General features: G+C 37.9%; 1 protein-coding gene across 5 annotated transcripts in view; it reads left to right on the top strand.

The window, feature by feature from the left end:
• Positions 1-17,932, top strand: part of LOC106086998 (neural-cadherin) — a 535,030-nt gene that overhangs the window by 205,142 nt on the left and 311,956 nt on the right. For all 5 annotated transcript variants that reach the window (XM_059364497.1, XM_059364494.1, XM_059364495.1 and 2 more), the window contains exon 9: positions 7,260-7,442. In XM_059364497.1, the coding sequence (XP_059220480.1) occupies positions 7,260-7,442 (183 nt within the window). The remainder of the gene's footprint in view (positions 1-7,259; positions 7,443-17,932) is intronic.

The raw sequence follows: 17,932 nt of genomic DNA, 5'->3' as shown, positions 1-17,932 counted from the left end.
CATTTCTGGCTTAATGGCTTCGTCAATAAGCAAAATATTGTTATTGGTCAGACAGCAATCCACACGTACTCCATGAGTCATCATTGCATACCGAAAAAATTACGTTTTGGTGCGGTTCATAGGCCTGCGGCGTCATTGGCCCGTACTTCTTCATTGATGATCAAGACCGGTATGTTACTGTGAATGAGTATAGCAACTGTTCAATGATGGCACAATATTTTTGGCCCCAATTGTATGAGGTGGACTTGAAGGACATGTGGAACGGTGCCACAAACCACACAGCGAATGCCACAATCATTTTATTGGAAACCAAGTTAGGAGAAAAACACTTTATCATCTCATGAAATATTCCAATCGATTGGCCGTCCGGTCGTGCGATTTAATGCCGTTAGACTATTTCCCAAATAAAGGGTGATTTTTTTAAGCGTAGTTTTTATACCTTACATCACTACTAATTGCAAATTTTGCCCTTGAAAATTACAGTAAGGAATGGGGGCAAACTTTTCACACATCAATGAGTGCAGTCCGATTCGCTCTTAAGCTCAATGATAAGGGGCCTCCTTTTTAAAGCCGAGTCCGAAAGGCGTGTTGCAGTGCGACACCTTTTTGGAGAAAAGTTTTTACATGGCATAGTTCCTCAAAAATGTTTTCTGATGGTCTTGCCAGGATTCGAATCCAAGCGTCATAGGCGGACATGCTAATCTCTGCGCTACAGTGGCCTCACTACTAAGCTACAGGGAATAATAACTGCGTGCATTTGTTTGCAACAACCAGGTATAAGAGAGATATACCCAATGATAAGTATACGAATCGGCTCAGAAACACTTTATGATTTGCTTTAGTTATGTCTGTCCATCTGTCTGGCCATGTTATTTTGAGTTCAAAGTTCAAATTTGGAAAAGACATATTTTTGGCCTATAGATAAAGCCCATTAAATCTGGAAAAATAGTTTCAGACTTAGACAAAGCTCTAATACATGCGAAGGCTGCTATAAAAGTTTCTGTCCTGGGCATCACTAAGTTTTGTCAGGTCCAATCTGACATTTTCATTGGAAATTTGACATTTTCAAGCATCACCGTAGCGCAGAGGTTGGGTCGCCTACGGCGCTGAACGCGCGGAAACATTTTTCAGCAGTGGGTTTTCCCTCTTAATGCTGGCGACATTTGTGAGGTACTACACCGTGCTAAAACTTCTCTTCAAAGAGATGTCGCAGTGCGGCACGCCTTTCGTACTTGGTAGAGAAGTTTTAACATGGCAGGATGCCTCACAAAGAGGTGTCGCACGCCGTTCGGACTCGGCTATAACAAGAAGGCCCCTTATCATTGAGCTTAAACTTGAATCGGACTGCACTCATTGATATGTGAGAAGTTTACCCCTGTTCCTTTTTTCATGGGCAAAATTTGCAATTTTTGGATGCCTCACAAATGTCTCTAGCACAAGCAGGTGATAACCACTGCAAACAAATTTTTCTGATGTTCTCGCCAAAATTTCGAATCATGGCGTTCAACTTCGTAGGCGGATATACTAACCTCTGCGCTACAGTGGCCTCTTCAAATTTGTTCAAATGTTAATTTCGCCGTCAAGCAAACCCCATGAAGTGTAGGGTGCCAATGTCCGACTTTAGACCGTCCTTACCTCTTCTATTTTAAGGGACAGAAATTGGAAAACACAAAAACCAAGTAACTCCAGGCCTAAATAACAGCAAGAGGACCCTCTCTTTAAAATTTTTTCCGAACTGAGACAAAATCCGAATCATTATCAACTTTCTTTACCAAATATGTTTACCTTCTATTTCCGAGATTATTTTAAACATTTTTTCAAGTTTTCTGCCAAAGTTCTTCTTATTCGATTTCTGTTGTTACAAAATGTAATTATGATTGTAATAAACTTGACAATCCCAAGTCTCCCCACTGCACATTTCTAACACTTCCTGGCAGTAAACTTAGAAACTTTGAAAATTTTCAATTTAATTTTCCTATGCGTAACCAAAAATATTCTGCCACAAATATTTAGAAAGTTTTTCCCTTTTGGAAATGTAAATAAGCCAAAATTACTTGAAGAGGAAATATTAGCAACCAGCCACAGACAAACTCATACACAAGCATAATTCAACAAACACAGATATAATTTCTTAGTATTTTTGTGGTAATTGAAACTGTAAGAGACATTATTTGGATGAGGGTTATGATGGCGGTGGCAGGGTGGGATTTTCACCCTACAAACAAAGATTTCATCTTAACAAATGTTTTAATAAATGACGATGGCAAAGATTATGACAAAAATTTATGGGACTTGTTTAAATCATAGTTAGTAAGTGAGTGCAAAACCCAAAAACGTTTGTGTGTCATAATATTTCGTAAAACTTTGCAAAAGTTTTAAGGGGGTTAACTCATACAAATGTCGTGTAGAGTATGTTGGTAATATGTAGGACTTGGCAAATAAAAATGAAACATTTTACACTAATTATGATGAGTCAATAATGGGGAATAATATGGAACTTTAAGCTATGACTTTATAAGGGGGAATAATTGAAGTATGGTAAAGTTTTTTAAGATCTACAGTCTAGGATTTAAGAGGAAAGGAAAAGATTTTTTTAATAAAATTAATTTTTGTGTAGCAGATGAACTGGTCGAAAGTCTAGAAATGAACTTTTGCGGAAAAAATTGTCAAGGCATAAACAGTGTGACCTAAGCTTATTTCCCATTTTATGTGGAGATTTTGATAAAAAAAAAATTTGGCAAAATTGATTTTCGACCTTTTTTATACCCTCCACCACAGGATGGGGGTATACCAATTTCGTCATTCTGTTTGTAACTACTCGAAATATTCATCTCAGACCCCATAAAGTATATATATTTTTGATCTTCCGTCCGTCCGTCTGTCTGTCGAAAGCACGCTAACTTTCGAAGGAGTAAAGCTAGCCGCTTGAAAATTTGCACAAATACTTCTTATTAGTGTAGGTAGGTTGGTATTGTAAATGGGCCAAATCGGTCTATGTTTTGATATAGCTGCCATATAAACCGATCTTGAGTCTTGACTTCTTAAACCTCTGGAGGGCGCAATTCTTATCCGATTGGAATGAAATTTTGCACGACGTGTTTTATTGGGACTTTCAACAACTTTGCCAAATAGGGTTCAAATCGGTTAATAACCTGATATGGCTACCGTATAAACCGATCTTGAATCTTGACTTCTTGAGCCTCTAGAGGGCGCAATACTTATCCGATTGGAATGAAATTTTGCACGACGTGTTTTGTTATGATATCAAACAACTGTGCAGAGTATGGTTCCAATCGGATGATGACCGGATATAGCTGCCGTGTAAACCGATCTTGGGTCTTGAATTCTTGAGCCTCTAGAGGGCGCAATTCCTCATCCGATTGGAATGAAATTTTGCACGACGTGTTTTGTTATGATTTCCAACAACGGTGCTGAGTATGGTTCCAATCGGATGATGACCGGATATAGCTGCCATATAAACCGATCTTGGGTTTTGACTTCTTAAACCTCTAGAGGGCGCAATTCTTATTCTATTGGAATCAAATGTTTTGCTATGACTTCCAGCAACTCTGCTAAGTTAGGATCAAATCGGTCAATATCCTGATATAGCTGCCATATAAACCGATCTTGGATCTTGAATTCTTGAGCGTCTAGAGGGCGCAATTCTTATCCTATAGGTATCAAATTTTGCACGGCGTGTTTTGCTGTGACTTCAACAACTATGCTAAGTTAGGATCAAATCGGGCAATAACTAGATATAGCTACCATATAAACCAATCTTGGGTCTTGACTTCTTTAGCCTCTAGAGGGCGCAATTCTTATCCGATTGGAATGGAAAATATGCCCGACGTGTTTTGTCATGATATCCAACAACTGTGCCGAGTATGGTTCAAATCGGTCCATAACCTGATATAGCTGCCATATAAACCGATCTTGAGTCTTGACTTCTTAAACCTCTGGAGGGCGCAATTCTTATCCGATTGAAATGAAATTTTGCACGACGTGTTTTGTCATGATACCCATCAACTGTGCTGAGTATGGTTCAAATCGGATGATGACCGTATATAGCTGCCATATAAACCGATCTTGTGGCTTGACTTCTTGAGCCTCTAGAGGGCGCAATTCTTATCCGATTGCAATGAAATTTTGCACGACGTGTTTTGTTTTGATATCCAACAACTAGGCCACGTATTGTTCAAATCGGTCCATAACCTGATATAGCTGCCATATAAACCGATCTTGGGTCTCGAATTCTTGAGCTTTTAGAGGGCTATTGAAATGAAATTTTGCACGAGGTGTTTTGTTATGATATCCAACAACTAAGCCACGTATGGTTCAAATCGGTCCATAACCTGATATAGCTGCCATATAAACCGATCTTGGGTCTTGACTTCTTGAGCCTCTAGAGGACGCAATTCTTATCCGATTGGAATGAAATTTTGCATGACGTATTTTATTGGGACTTTCAACAACTTTGCCAAATAGGGTTCAAATCGGTTAATAACCTGATATGGCTACCGTATAAACCGATCTTGAATCTTGACTTCTTGAGCCTCTAGAGTGCGCAATTCTTATCCGATTTGGTTGACATTTTGTACGACGGATCCTCTCATGACCATCAATATACGTGTTTATTATAGTCTGAATCGGTCAATAGCCTGCTACAGCTCCCATATAAATCGATCTCTCTATTTTACTTCTTGAGCCCCCAACGGGCGCAATTCTTATTCGAATGGGTTGACATTTTACACAGGTCTCCAACATATAATTTAATTGTAGTCCGAACCGGACCATATCTTGATAACGCTCTAATAGCAGAGCAAATCTTTTCTTTTATCCTTTTTTTTTTTTGTCTAAGAAGAGATGCCGGGAAAAAAAACTCGACAAATGCGACCCATGGTGGAAGGTAAATAGGATTCGGCCCGACCTAACTTACCACGCATTTACTTGTTTTTGTTAGTCTTTTTTATTGGACTTTATTATATACCTACACCACTACTGTGATACAGGGTATTTTAAATTAGTGAATTTGTTTTTAACACCCAAAAGGAAGAGAGATAGACCCATTGATAAGTATACCGATCGACTCAAAATCACTTTCTGATTCGATTTAGCTATGTCCGTCTGTCCATGTTAATTTGCGTACTAACTACAGGTCGCAATTTTCATCCGATCGTCTTCAAATTTAACGTAGGCATCTTTTTCGGCCTAGAGACGAAGCCAATTGAAACTGGAAAAAATCGGTTCAGATTTGGATATATAGCTCCCATATATATGCTCTCGCGATTTGCAGTAATACAGCAATAAAATGGTCATTTGTTATCGATATTCGTGGTATATTTCATAGAAATCGGTTCAGATTTGGATATAGCTCCCATATATATGCTCGTCCGATTTGCAGTAATACAGCAATAAAATGGTCATTTGTTAACCGATTCTCTCGAAATTTGGTTGGAAGGATTTTCTTACGACTCTTGATATAACTGGTGAATTTCATATAAATCGGCTCAGATTTGGATATAGCTCCCATATATATGTTCGTCCGATTTGCAGTAATACAGCAATAAAATGGTAATTTTTTAACCGATTCTCTCCAAATTTAGTTGGAAGGATTTTCTCTTGACTCTCAATATTACTGGTAAATTTCATAGAAATCGGTTCAAATTTGGATATAGCTCTCTTATATATGTTCGTCCGATTTGTAGTAATACAGCAATAAAATGGTCATTTGTTAACCGATTCTCTCCAAGTTTGGCAAAAAGGGTTTGCTTATGACTCTTAATGCTACTGGTGAATTTCATTGAAATCGGTTTAGATTTGGATATAGCTCCCATATATATGTTCGTCCGATTTGCAGTAATATAGCAATAAAATGGTCATTTGTTAACCGATTCTCTCCAAATTTGGCAAAAAGTTTTTCCTTATGACTCTTAATGCTACTGGCGAATTTTATTGAAATCGGTTCAGATTTGGATATAGTTTCCATATATATGCTCGTCCGATTTGCGGTAATACAGCAATGAAATGGTCATTCCTTGACCGATTCTCTCGAAATTTGACAGGAAGGATTTTCTTATGACTCTCGATATAACTTGTTAATTTCATAGAAATCGGTTCAGATTTCGATATAGCTCCCATATATATGTTCGCCCGATTTGCAGTAATACAGCAATAAAATGTTTATTTGATAATTGATTCTCTCAAAATTTGGTTGGAAGGATTTTCTTATGACTCTTGATTTAACTTGTGAATTTCAAAGAAATCGGTTCAGAGTTGGATATATCTCCCATATATATGCTCGTCCGATTTGCGGTAATTGAGCAATAAAATGGTCATTTATTAACCGATTCTCTCGAAATTTGGCAGGAAGGATTTTCTTATGACTCTTGATATAGCTGGTGAATTTCATAGAAATGGGTTCGGATTTAGATATAGCTCCCATATATATATATATAGCCCGATTTTTACTCCTAGAGCCACTGCAAACGCATTTTTCGACCAATCTTGGCAAAACTTTGCACAACGCTTTCCCCGATGACTACCACATTATTTGAAAAATTTGCTCGAAATCGGTTCAGATTTAGATATATTTTCGTCCGATTTTGAGAAATATTACAATAAAGTGCTAATTTTTTAACCGATTCTCTCGAAATTTGGCAGGAAGGATTTTCTCCTTATTCCCGACATTTCTGGGGAATTTCACATAAATCGGCTCAGATTTAAATAGCTGTTATATACGTATATCGCCCGATTTTTACTCCTAGACCCACTGCAAGCGCATGTATGGTCAAATCTTCCCAAAATTTTTTACAACATTTTCCTCGACGACTTTCACAATACCCATAAAGTTTGGTCGAAATCGGTTCAGATTTAGGTATAGCTTCCATGTATATGTTCGTCAGATTTTGGGTAATTTGTTGTTATTGGTCAACCGTAGTTATCACATTTTGAACATATTTGCTTTGCTCGAAATTTGATTCGGATTGTTTAATATCCCATCAGAATTCGTTCAGAATAAGATATAGCTCCCACTTAGTATTTATATTGTAGGTGCAGGGTATTATAAAGTCGGCACCGTCCGCATTTTGCCTTTCCTTACTGGTTTTGAAAAGAAGTTTACCTTGTTTTTGGCTTATTTTTTGTAAATTTAAAATTTGTGAAAATATGTCTACACATACTTTTTTTCAGTTTTCCCTCATTTAAAAATATTTACCATATTTAACATATCCCCTTTTCTCTCTCTCGCTCTCTCTTTGCAGAACAATGGCGCCCAACAATTGGCCTCTGAAGCTACCGTTTACATAATGCTCGAAGATGTTAATGACGAAATTCCTCTATTCACAGAACGTGAACAGGAAACCGTTTTGGAAGGTGAACCCATTGGCACAAAAGTCACACAAGTGAATGCCATCGATAAAGATGGCACTTTTCCAAATAATCAGGTAAGTAATGATACCCATTTACCTTGCTGCCCCCAAACCATACCCACAAAAATGGGCCAACATTATAAATGACTGCTGCCTGGCCTGTGCCATGAAAAACAAATTCATAATTATGAAGATTATGTGTTATTTTTTTTCAAACATTTAATGCCATTAAGGACATAAACAAAGTTTAACAACACCATTGTTTTCATGGATACTTGGGAGCATGTCTGATTTTTTTCTGCTTTTTTTTTTTGAAAAAACAGTCAGCCAGGTGTAAGGAAACTGTGATAAGGTCGTCATACTTTTATGCCGCCAGCCAGCTTAGCTGTCAGTTTTTTTGTCCTTTAACTTTTCGTTTTGGGTTTTGCTTTGGTATTTTCATTTTAAACACCAAAAGTGCTAATTAGTCGTCCTTTTTGTATTTCTTAACTTGTAAGTGTAAGTTACATTTTTATTTATGCAAGACTTACGTTTACAGGCAATTAAATTTTGCAAATGGTTAGTTTAAATGGTTAAGAGGAGGTGTAAAATGGATAAGCAACAATGAGTGGTTTTTTCCTGAAGACCAAACTTCAGTAATATTTTTTCTATTAAAAAATTTCAAAAAATTTTCTCTTTAAAAAAAAAATTAAAACAAAAAAATCAAAAAAAAAACTTTTATAAAAACAAAAATCTAAAAAATTTCCTCTTAAGACAGTTTCCTCCAAAGACAAAATTTTCATAAAATTTCTCTTAAGACAAAATTTCCATGAAATTTTCTCTGAAGACAAAATTTCCATAAGATCTTAATCTTAAGTTCGGCCGGGCCGAATCTTATGCACCCTCCACCATGGATCGCATTTGTCGAGAACTTTGCGCGGTATCTTTTTTTAGGTAAACAAAGAATAATGGATAAGAATTATTATGCTATTGGAGCTATATAAAGTTATTGTCCAATTCGTACCATAAATGAATTGAATGTTGAAGGCCGTAGTAGAAGTCATTGGCTAATATTTCAGTCCATTCGGATAAGTATTGCCCCTTTAGTTGCTCAAGAAAAATAAAAGAGAGCTCGGTTTATATAGGAGCTGTATCAGGTTATAGATCAACTCAGACAATATTAAACACGTATGTTGAAGGTCATGGGAGAAGCCGTTGTACCAAATTTCAGCAAAATCAGATGAGAACTTCGCCCTCTAGTGGCTCAAGAAGTCAAGAACTAAGACCGGTTCATATGACAGCTATATTAGGTTATGGACCGATTTAAACCATACTTAGCACAGTTGTTGGAAGTCATAACATAACACTTCGTGGTAAATATCAGCCAAATCTGACGAAAATTGCGACCTCTAGCGGCTTAAGAAAGCAAGATCCAAGATCAGTTTATATGGCAGCTTTATTAGTTTATTGGCCGATTTGTACCGTACTTAGCGCAATTGTTGGAAGTCTAGTGGTCCAAGAAGTCAAGATCCTAGATCGGTTTATATGTTAGCTATATCAGGTTATATACCGATTTGAATACTTCGAATACTACTGAATACTAAGCACAATTATGCGAAGTCATAACAAAATACTTCGTGCTATATTTCAGCCAAATCTGATGAAAATTGCGAACTCTAGTGAGTCAAGAAATTAAGATCCAAGATCGGTTTATATGGTTGCTATATCAGGTTATATACCGATTTGAACCATAATTAGCGCAGTTGTTGGAAGTCATAACAAAACACTTAATTCACAATTTCAGCCAAATCGGATGCGAATTGCGCCCTCTAGTGGTCCAAGAAGTCAAGATCCAAGATCGGTTTATCTGGCAGCTATATCAGGTTATGGACCGATTTTAACCATACTTTGCACATTTCTTTGAAGTCATACACAAAACACCTCATGCAAAATTTCAGCCAAATCGGTTGCGAAGTGCGCCCTCTAGTGGCGCTAGAAGTCAAAATCCAAGATTGGTTTATAAGGTACTATATCAAAACATGGACCGATATGGCGCTGATAGGAAGAATTTGCGCAAAATTGCATGCGCCTATCTTTACTCCTTGGAAAGTTATCATGCTTTCGACAGACGGACGGACGGACAGTCGAACAAACATGGCTAGATCGACTTAAAATGTCATGACGATCAAGACTATATACACTTAATGGGGTCTAAGACGAATTGTTCGAGGTGTTACAAACGGAATGCCGAAATTATTATACCCTCATCCTATGGTGGAGGAAAAAAAATGTCTGTTTGTTCGGTATAGACTCACAAACGGCTGAACCGACTACCTTAATATTTTCACAAAATGTGTATGATGGTCTGAAAGGAAACATAGGCTATATAACTTTGATATCAAAAGGGGGGCGGACCCTCCCCCTTACCCTAAAAGTAGTACCCAAAAATAAAAGTGTACCGATCAGGACAATATGGGACTCAAATGAAAGGTATTCAGGAGTAGAGTACGAATTTCATATTAAAGATTGGATCCAAGCTAACTGGGGGCCGCCCCAACCCCAAAACACAATAGATTAGGTTTATTTGACCAACATTACAATATGGGTCTCAAATGAAAGGTATTCGGGAATAGACTACGAATACAGTCAGGAAGAAGGAATATGCTTTATAATTTGTTGATATCGGAAGGGGCGGACCCTCCCCCTTACCCCAAAAGTAGTACCCAAAAATAAAAGTGTACCGATCAAGACAATATGGCACTCAAAATGAAAGGTTTTTAGGAGTAGAATACGAATTTTATATTAAAGATTGGGACCAAGTTAACTGGGGGCCGCCCCAACCCCAAAACACCCTACAATAGGTTTATTGGAGAAGCCTTACAAAATGGGACTCAAATGAAAGGTATTCGGGAGTAGACTACGAATATAGTCAGGAAGAAGGAATAGGCTTTATAATTTGTTGATATCGGTAGGGGGCGGACCCTCCCCCTTACCCTAAAAGTAGTACCCAAAAATAAAAGTGTACCGATCAAGACAATATGGGACTCAAATGAAAGGTATTCAGGAGTAGAGTACGAATTTCATATTAAAAATTGGGTCGAAGTAACTAGGGGGCCGCCCCAACCCCAAAACACCCTAAAATAGGTTTATTGGACGAGCCTTACAATATGGGACTCAAATGAAGAGTATTCGGGAGTAGACTACGAATATAGTCAGGAAGAAGGAATGGGCTTTATAAATTGTTTATATCGGAAGGGGGCGGACCCTCACCCGACCCCTACCCCATTTTCAACCACCCAAAATCTAAAGTGGACCGATAAGGACAATATGGATATCAACTGAAAGGTATTGAAGAGTAGAGTACGAATATGATATTAGAAATCGAGTCCAAGTACCCAGAAAGTCGCCCTAACCTCAAAACTTCTAAAAGCAGACAAATTGAACGTCCATAGCAATATGAGCCTTAAATAAAAGGTATTCGGGCGTAGATTACGAATCTGACATATAAAGTCAGATCGAAGTGTAGGGAGTCAACACAACTCCCCAAATGGACATATGACCCATCATGACTATATGAGACTTGGTTTGTTTGTTTGTCCCGTAGAATTAAAAACGTCTGAAATGCTCTATGACTTCCAACAACTGTGCCCAGTATGATCTTAATTAGTTGATAACCTGATATAGCTGTCATATAAACCGATCTCTTGATTAGAGTTATTGAAACTTTAGTGGTTGCAATCCTTTTCTGTCTTGGTTGAATTTTTGAACATGTCGTTATGATATGACAACTGTGTCAAGTATGGTCTAAATAAGTCCATAACCTGATATAGCCGCGATTTAAACCGATCTCCCGGTTTGATTTCTTAAGTCTTTAAGGACGTAATTCTTATCGTATTTGGCTTAAATTTTGGATATGTCGTTTTGGTATGACTTCCAACATCTGTGCCCAATATGATCTAAATCGGTTCATAACCTGATATAGCTGCCATTTAAACCGGTCTTTACTGGGCGCAATTTCTATCCGATTTGGAATTTTTGTACGTGGTGCTTTGTCATGACTTCCAACAACTTCCTTTCCGATTTGGCTGAAATTTTGTATGTGGCGTTTTGGTATGACTTCCAACAAATGTGCCAAGTATGGTCTAAATCAGTCCTTAACCTGATATAGCTGCCATATATAAACCGATCTCCCGATTAGACCTCTTGAGCAGCTAGAGGGCGCAATTCTTATCCAATTTGGTTGAAATTTTGCACATGTCGTTATAATATGTTGTTGTTGTTGTTGTAGCCGTGTGTTGTAGACTGAGGCAGCAGCCCTTGCCGATGAAAGACCCCATCGGGCCAATCCGCTACGTGCAACCGGCTGCCAAGGCGGCTATATCAGTTCATAACCTGATATAGCTGCCTTATAAATCGATCTCCCGAATTAACTTCTGGAACCTTTAGAGGTGTAATTCTTATCTTATTTGACTGAAGTTTTGGATATGTCGTTTTGGTATGACTTCCATCAACTATGCCCAGTATGATCTAAATCGGTTCATTATCTGTTATAGCTGCCATATAAACCGATCTCCCAATTTGACTTTGTGAGCCTCTGGAGGGCGCAATGCTTTAGTCGATTTGCCTGAAATTTTGGAGGTGGTGTTTTCCTAAGACTTGTTACAGCTATGACAAGTACGGTCCATATAGGTCAGTAGCTTGATAAAGCTCATTGGTATGTATTTGAAAAAGTTATTCAAACCACTGGACAAATGTGATCCGTTGTCGAGGCTATATAAGATTCAGTCCGGCCGGCTTTTATTTGTTATACCCACCACCATAGGATAAAATGTTTATTCATTTAGTCGTTCCATTTGCAACACATGAAAATATCAATTTCCGACTCTATAAAGTATATTAAGGGTGATTTTTTAAGAGCTATAGGAAAGTTAAAGAAAAAAACACGTAAAGTTCCAAAGTTATTTGAATCGATAGTACGGTTCATATAATTTAATGTTTGAAGATTATCTCATGCAAATGCCGACCGTGACTGCGCCTCAAATGGTCCATCCGCTTACTCCAATTTTGGCATAAGCATTTCGGGCGATATCTCACGAATAAATGCTTCAATGTTGTTTTCCAATGCTTCAATTGAAGCGAGCTTTTCTTTTTTCTAGGCGGCCAATTGACCGGTCCCGAACGAGAAATAAAATGTTCACCAAACTCGCCTCTCAATAACTTCATTTTTAAGCGTGTTATGTGGCATGTGGCGCCGTCTTGATGAAACCACATGCCATGCAGTCAATTTTTTGCATTCTGGGCAAAAAAAACGTCGAATGTCATTTCACGGTAGCGCTCACCATTCACAGTTACATTACGATTCGCATCATCTTTGAAGAAGTACGGTCCAATGATGCCACCAGCACATAAACCGCACCAAACCCTGACTTTTTCTGAATGCATTGGTAGCTCTTGCATTGCTTTTGGCTGATCTTCACTCCAAAATCGATAATTCTGCTTATTTACGTACCCATTAAGCAAAAAATGAGCTTATTCGCTAAGTTGCAATCAATAGCAAGTGTCGTTCGTTTAATCAAATATACTTTTTTTCTAAAGCAAGCTAAAAGTAACAGCTGATAACTGACAGAAGAAAGAATGCAATTACAGAGTCACAAGCTGTGAAAAAATTTGTCAACGCCGACTATATGAAAAATCCGCAATTACTTTTTGGGCAACCCAATATTTCGGATCATCGTACAATTCTGAGGCGATTTAACGATGTCCGTGTGTCTGTTCGTCGTAGCTGTCATATAGACCGATGTCGCAATTTCGTGTCTTAATCCCACAGGAAGCGTATTTATAGCCTGATTTCGCTGAAACTATTACTTGCATAAGAGTTCTAGCGATCTGAATGCATTGGGTTGCCCAAAAAGAAAGTAAATGCATTTTTAATAAAACTTGGAATGAACTTTAATCAAATATACTTTTTTTACATTTTTTTTCTAAAGCAAGCTAAAAGTAACAGCTGATAACTGACAGAAGAAAGAATGCAATTACAGAGTCACAAGCTGTGAAAAAATTTGTCATCGCCGACTTTATGAAAAATCCGCAATTACTTTTTGGGCAACCCAATATTGTGATCCAGACAAGCCCCTATTTAGACATAACTATGGATATGATAGTGGAGTTTGGATGGTAGTTATCCATGGTGCAGGATATCCATACTTCGGCATGGCTGAACTTAACACGTTTTTACTTGTTTTTTTCTTTAAACAAAAATTTTGTCTTAATTTTGCTTTAAAATCAAAAATTCAAAGAGATTTGCTAAATATACAACTTGTAGCCAAACTATGCTTAACAAGGTTTTTGGGTCTAAAAATTTCATCTTCTACCATATTTCCTAGTTTTGTCCATTTTCTGTATTACATGATTTGAAAAATATTTTCTAATCCTCTTAAACGCATTTTGCAAGCATCGCTGCGCATCAGCAAATGTGTCCTTAGTTTGTAATGTCCTTCACTGCATCCTTAATTATTGATTTTTTTTTCTACCCCCACCACTTAAACCCGGCAGAGTACTCAAACTAATTATCCACATCAAAGCCATTAATAATGCCTCAAGGTCTCCAATAACTTTTCACTTACATTTAATTTATTTTTCTGTCTTGCTTGGAGGCTTCTTTTTTCGCAGTCTCTTTAAACATACCATAGGCTGTACATAGCTTAAGCACAACAAATTGCAAACGAACAGACAGTCAGATTTTTTTCCTTTGGTTCCGTTTGCCTAGTTTTATGCCACAGCGTATTTCAACACTGTTGTCTAGGCTTTGCTAAAACAGAATAAAGAAGCATAAAAATGTCAGAGAAGACAGGACAAGAAAAGTTATGGATAAAGGAATTATAGAATTTGAACAAGACCTTAATTTACAGCAAAGATAGAATGCCTGTACGCAGTACCTCCAGGATGAAAAAACAGACATGCTGATATCTAAGTTAAAAAAAATCACATGAAATGAAAACTAAGAAAGTTCTCAACAAATTTCAAAGGTGACAACGAAAAGAAATGTATTTAAATAACACGAAAAAAAACTAAAATTCGGCAATTTTGTGGGAAAAAAAAAATAATTTAAATATATGGGTTGCCCAAAAAGTAATTGCGGATTTTTTAAAAGAAAGTAAATGCATTTTTAATAAAACTTAGAATGAACTTTAATCAAATATACTTTTTTTACACTTTTTTTCTAAAGCAAGCTAAAAGTAACAGCTGATAAGTGACAGAAGAAAGAATGCAATAACTGCGTCACAAGCTGTGAAAAAATTTGTCAACCGACTATATGAAAAATCCGCATTTACTTTTTTGGGCAACCCAATATAAAATAGATTTTGTTGAACTAATCTTTGTTTCCTTTTGGAAAAATGAAAATGGTCTTTGGTCTATATAAAAGTTATAAAATCGATGTTACTGTTTGGTGCTGGCTTTACATAGCTTTCGGATGTTAACAAAGCTGATATTTCCATTGGTTGGTTGAAAGGATAAACGGATGAAACGAAAGGATTTTGTAAGGAGGTTTCGATAAGCGAGTTCTCAGAGAAATGGAATCTTAAAATGGAACTCTTTCTGACTGCCATTGCGGGACACAAACAGTAAATCGTCTACAGTCTCTTCTTCCTCGACGTCCTCACAGCTTTTGCAAAACTCTTTACTTGCAACCTTCACTTTGTCAGTAGATTTTTCGACCAGAAATTGGCCTGTCAGTAAACGACAGTAAAGCGGTAGACCTCTTCAAGTCTAGACCAGGCCATATAATTTTAGAATGCCCATATGAAGGGAACTCCAGCTCCTTCATGATTGATGTCGGTTTTACAATATTGAGGGCACCTTCAATGTCAAGATATGCTACCTTTGTGTATTCCCTAACAGCGAGAGAACCCTCTATGTAGGCGACCAGGTATGTATTCTCTTTAAAGTCTTCAGCATAAAGCATGACAGACTAATAGTACGAAAATCTTTCCCCTTCGTGTGGTAAGGTTTTTCTGCTTTTGGAATAAAAATGAAAGTCCCTCCATCCCACAAATATATGTCACATGCTGATATAAGCAGAGTAAATCTAAGCCAATGAGTCAGTCTGTCGGACATAGTTTGTCATCCAGCCAATGATACATCATCAGGGCGTGGCGACTTAAAGGGGTCGAAACTTTTCATCACAAAAGAATTTTCGACACGGACACAATTTCCCTAATAACCTGCTACGAATGCATGCTAGTTTCAATCAATCTCTTGGCGCCACGAAAATTTCCCGGAAAATGTGTATTAACGAGTAGTTCTTGTATTTTCTCACTAGACATTGTCCAAACATTCTGTGCCTCCTGAATATACCCCACCGTAATTGGTCTCGAGGAGAGAATCTTTCTTAGGCCATCATCAGGGCGTAGCGACTTAAAGGGGTCGAAACATTTCATCGCCCAAAGGATTTTCGGCACGGACACAATTTCCCTAATAACCTGCTACGAATGCATGCTAGTTTCAATCAATCTTTTGGCGCCACGTTATCCATTGGACAATTTCCCGGGAAATGTGTATTAAAGAGAAGTTCTTGTATTTCCTCACTAGACATTGTCCAAACATTCTGTGCCTCCTGAATATACCCCACCATAATAGGTCTCGAGGACAGAATCTTCCTTAAGCTAGAGGCCTCAGATGTATCCTCCATGGAGCTACAGATTTCCATACAGGATTTGTTTTGAGCCTCTCTCAGCTTGCCCTTATATTTTCTTAGCTCAGCCTTATGGACATGCCAATCGTGTGGTGCGCCTTATGACTTTCGCCCTTTTGAAGAGTTTTCTACAGTGCTTTCTTAGACAAACCAGTTCTGGGCTCCACCATGGTGGTCACTATTTGCCCCTTGGCTTGGCACTAGGACATGCTGACAAAAGCGAGTCATTCAGGGCCTTCGTGATCCGCTTGGCTTGACTACGTCTATGTTCTCCACAGTTTCCACTTCCTTTTATGATCTAGAAGGGATAGTTGTGCAGAATGTGTGCGCCAAAATTTATCCCAATCCGTCTTTCTTCTGTCTAGCCGAGGGACAACTTCTGCAGTATTATCGCCAAGGCTGAAACTAATACAACGATGATCAGAGAAGTTGTGGCCATCCAACACTTGCCAGTCGCATATCCTTCCGCTTATATCGATACAAAGGTGACATCTAAAGGGTGATTTTTTTGAGGTTAGGATTTTCATGCATTAGTATTTGACAGATCACGTGGGATTTCAGACATGGTGTCAAAGAGAAAGATGCTCAGTATGCTTTGACATTTCATCATGAATAGACTTACTAACGAGCAACGCTTGCAAATCATTGAATTTTATTACCAAAATCAGTGTTCGGTTCGAAATGTGTTCATTCACCGTAACGTTGAGTCCAACAGCATCTTTGAAAAAATACGGTCCAATGATTCCACCAGCGTACAAACCACACCAAACAGTGCATTTTTCGGGATGCATGGGCAGTTCTTGAACGGCTTCTGGTTGCTCTTCACTCCAAATGCTGCAATTTTGCTTATTTACGTAGCCATTCAACCAGAAATGAGCCTCATCGCTGAACAAAATTTGTCAAAATTTGAACACATTTCGAACCGAACACTGATTTTGGTAATAAAATTCAATGATTTGCAAGCGTTGCTCGTTAGTAAGTCTATTCATGATGAAATGTCAAAGCATACTGAGCATCTTTCTCTTTGACACCATGTCTGAAATCCCACGTGATCTGTCAAATACTAATGCATGAAAATCCTAACCTCAAAAAAATCACCCTTTTGTATCTGTTTTTGGTAATAAAGGTCGGTTTATTTCCTTTATTACAAATTGTCAGATTGCGACTTGTAATATATTCGATAAAAGGCTCGTCCCTTTCCCAGGGAATTGTAAAGCGGTTGAGCTTGCGAGACTAGGAACTACCCTACACATTCCAGGGATACTGGAATCTGTGGGTATGCCTCTAGCGATATGTGAGCTAAGTTTTTAGGTATAGGTGCCAAATAAACCGATCGCCAAATTTGACTTCTTTAGCCACTAGAGGTCGCAAATACTATCCGATTTGAAATTATAAGCATGGCTGAAATTATAACAGACATGACAGGTAAGGTCCATATCGGTCCATAACTCAACTAAGCTCATAAATATTTGAACAAGTAAAAGTGTGGTAAGCTCGGCCAGGCCGAATGTTATGTACCCTCTACCATGGATTGCATTTGTCGAGTTTTTTTCTCGGTATCTCTTTTTAGACCAACAAAGGATAAAAGAAAATAATTGCTGTGCTATGGGAGCTATATCAAGTTCTGCTCCGATTCGGACCATAATAGAATAGAATGTTGGAGACCATAGTAGAAGTCATTGTGTGAAATTTCAGCCAATTCGAGTAAGAATTGAATCCTTTAGGGGCTCAAGAAGTAAAATAGGGAGATTGGTTTATATAGAAGCTGTAACAAGCTATAGACCTATTCAGACCATATTTTACACGTATGTTGAAAGCCATAAGAGAAGCCGGTGTTCAAAATTTCAGCCAAATCGGATAATAATTGCGCCCTCTAGAATGTTAAGAAGTCAAG

The sequence above is a fragment of the Stomoxys calcitrans genome, chromosome 3, assembly GCF_963082655.1.
Source record: "Stomoxys calcitrans chromosome 3, idStoCalc2.1, whole genome shotgun sequence".
Lineage (NCBI taxonomy): Eukaryota > Metazoa > Arthropoda > Insecta > Diptera > Muscidae > Stomoxys > Stomoxys calcitrans.
This window is presented reverse-complemented; position numbering and strand designations above follow the sequence as displayed.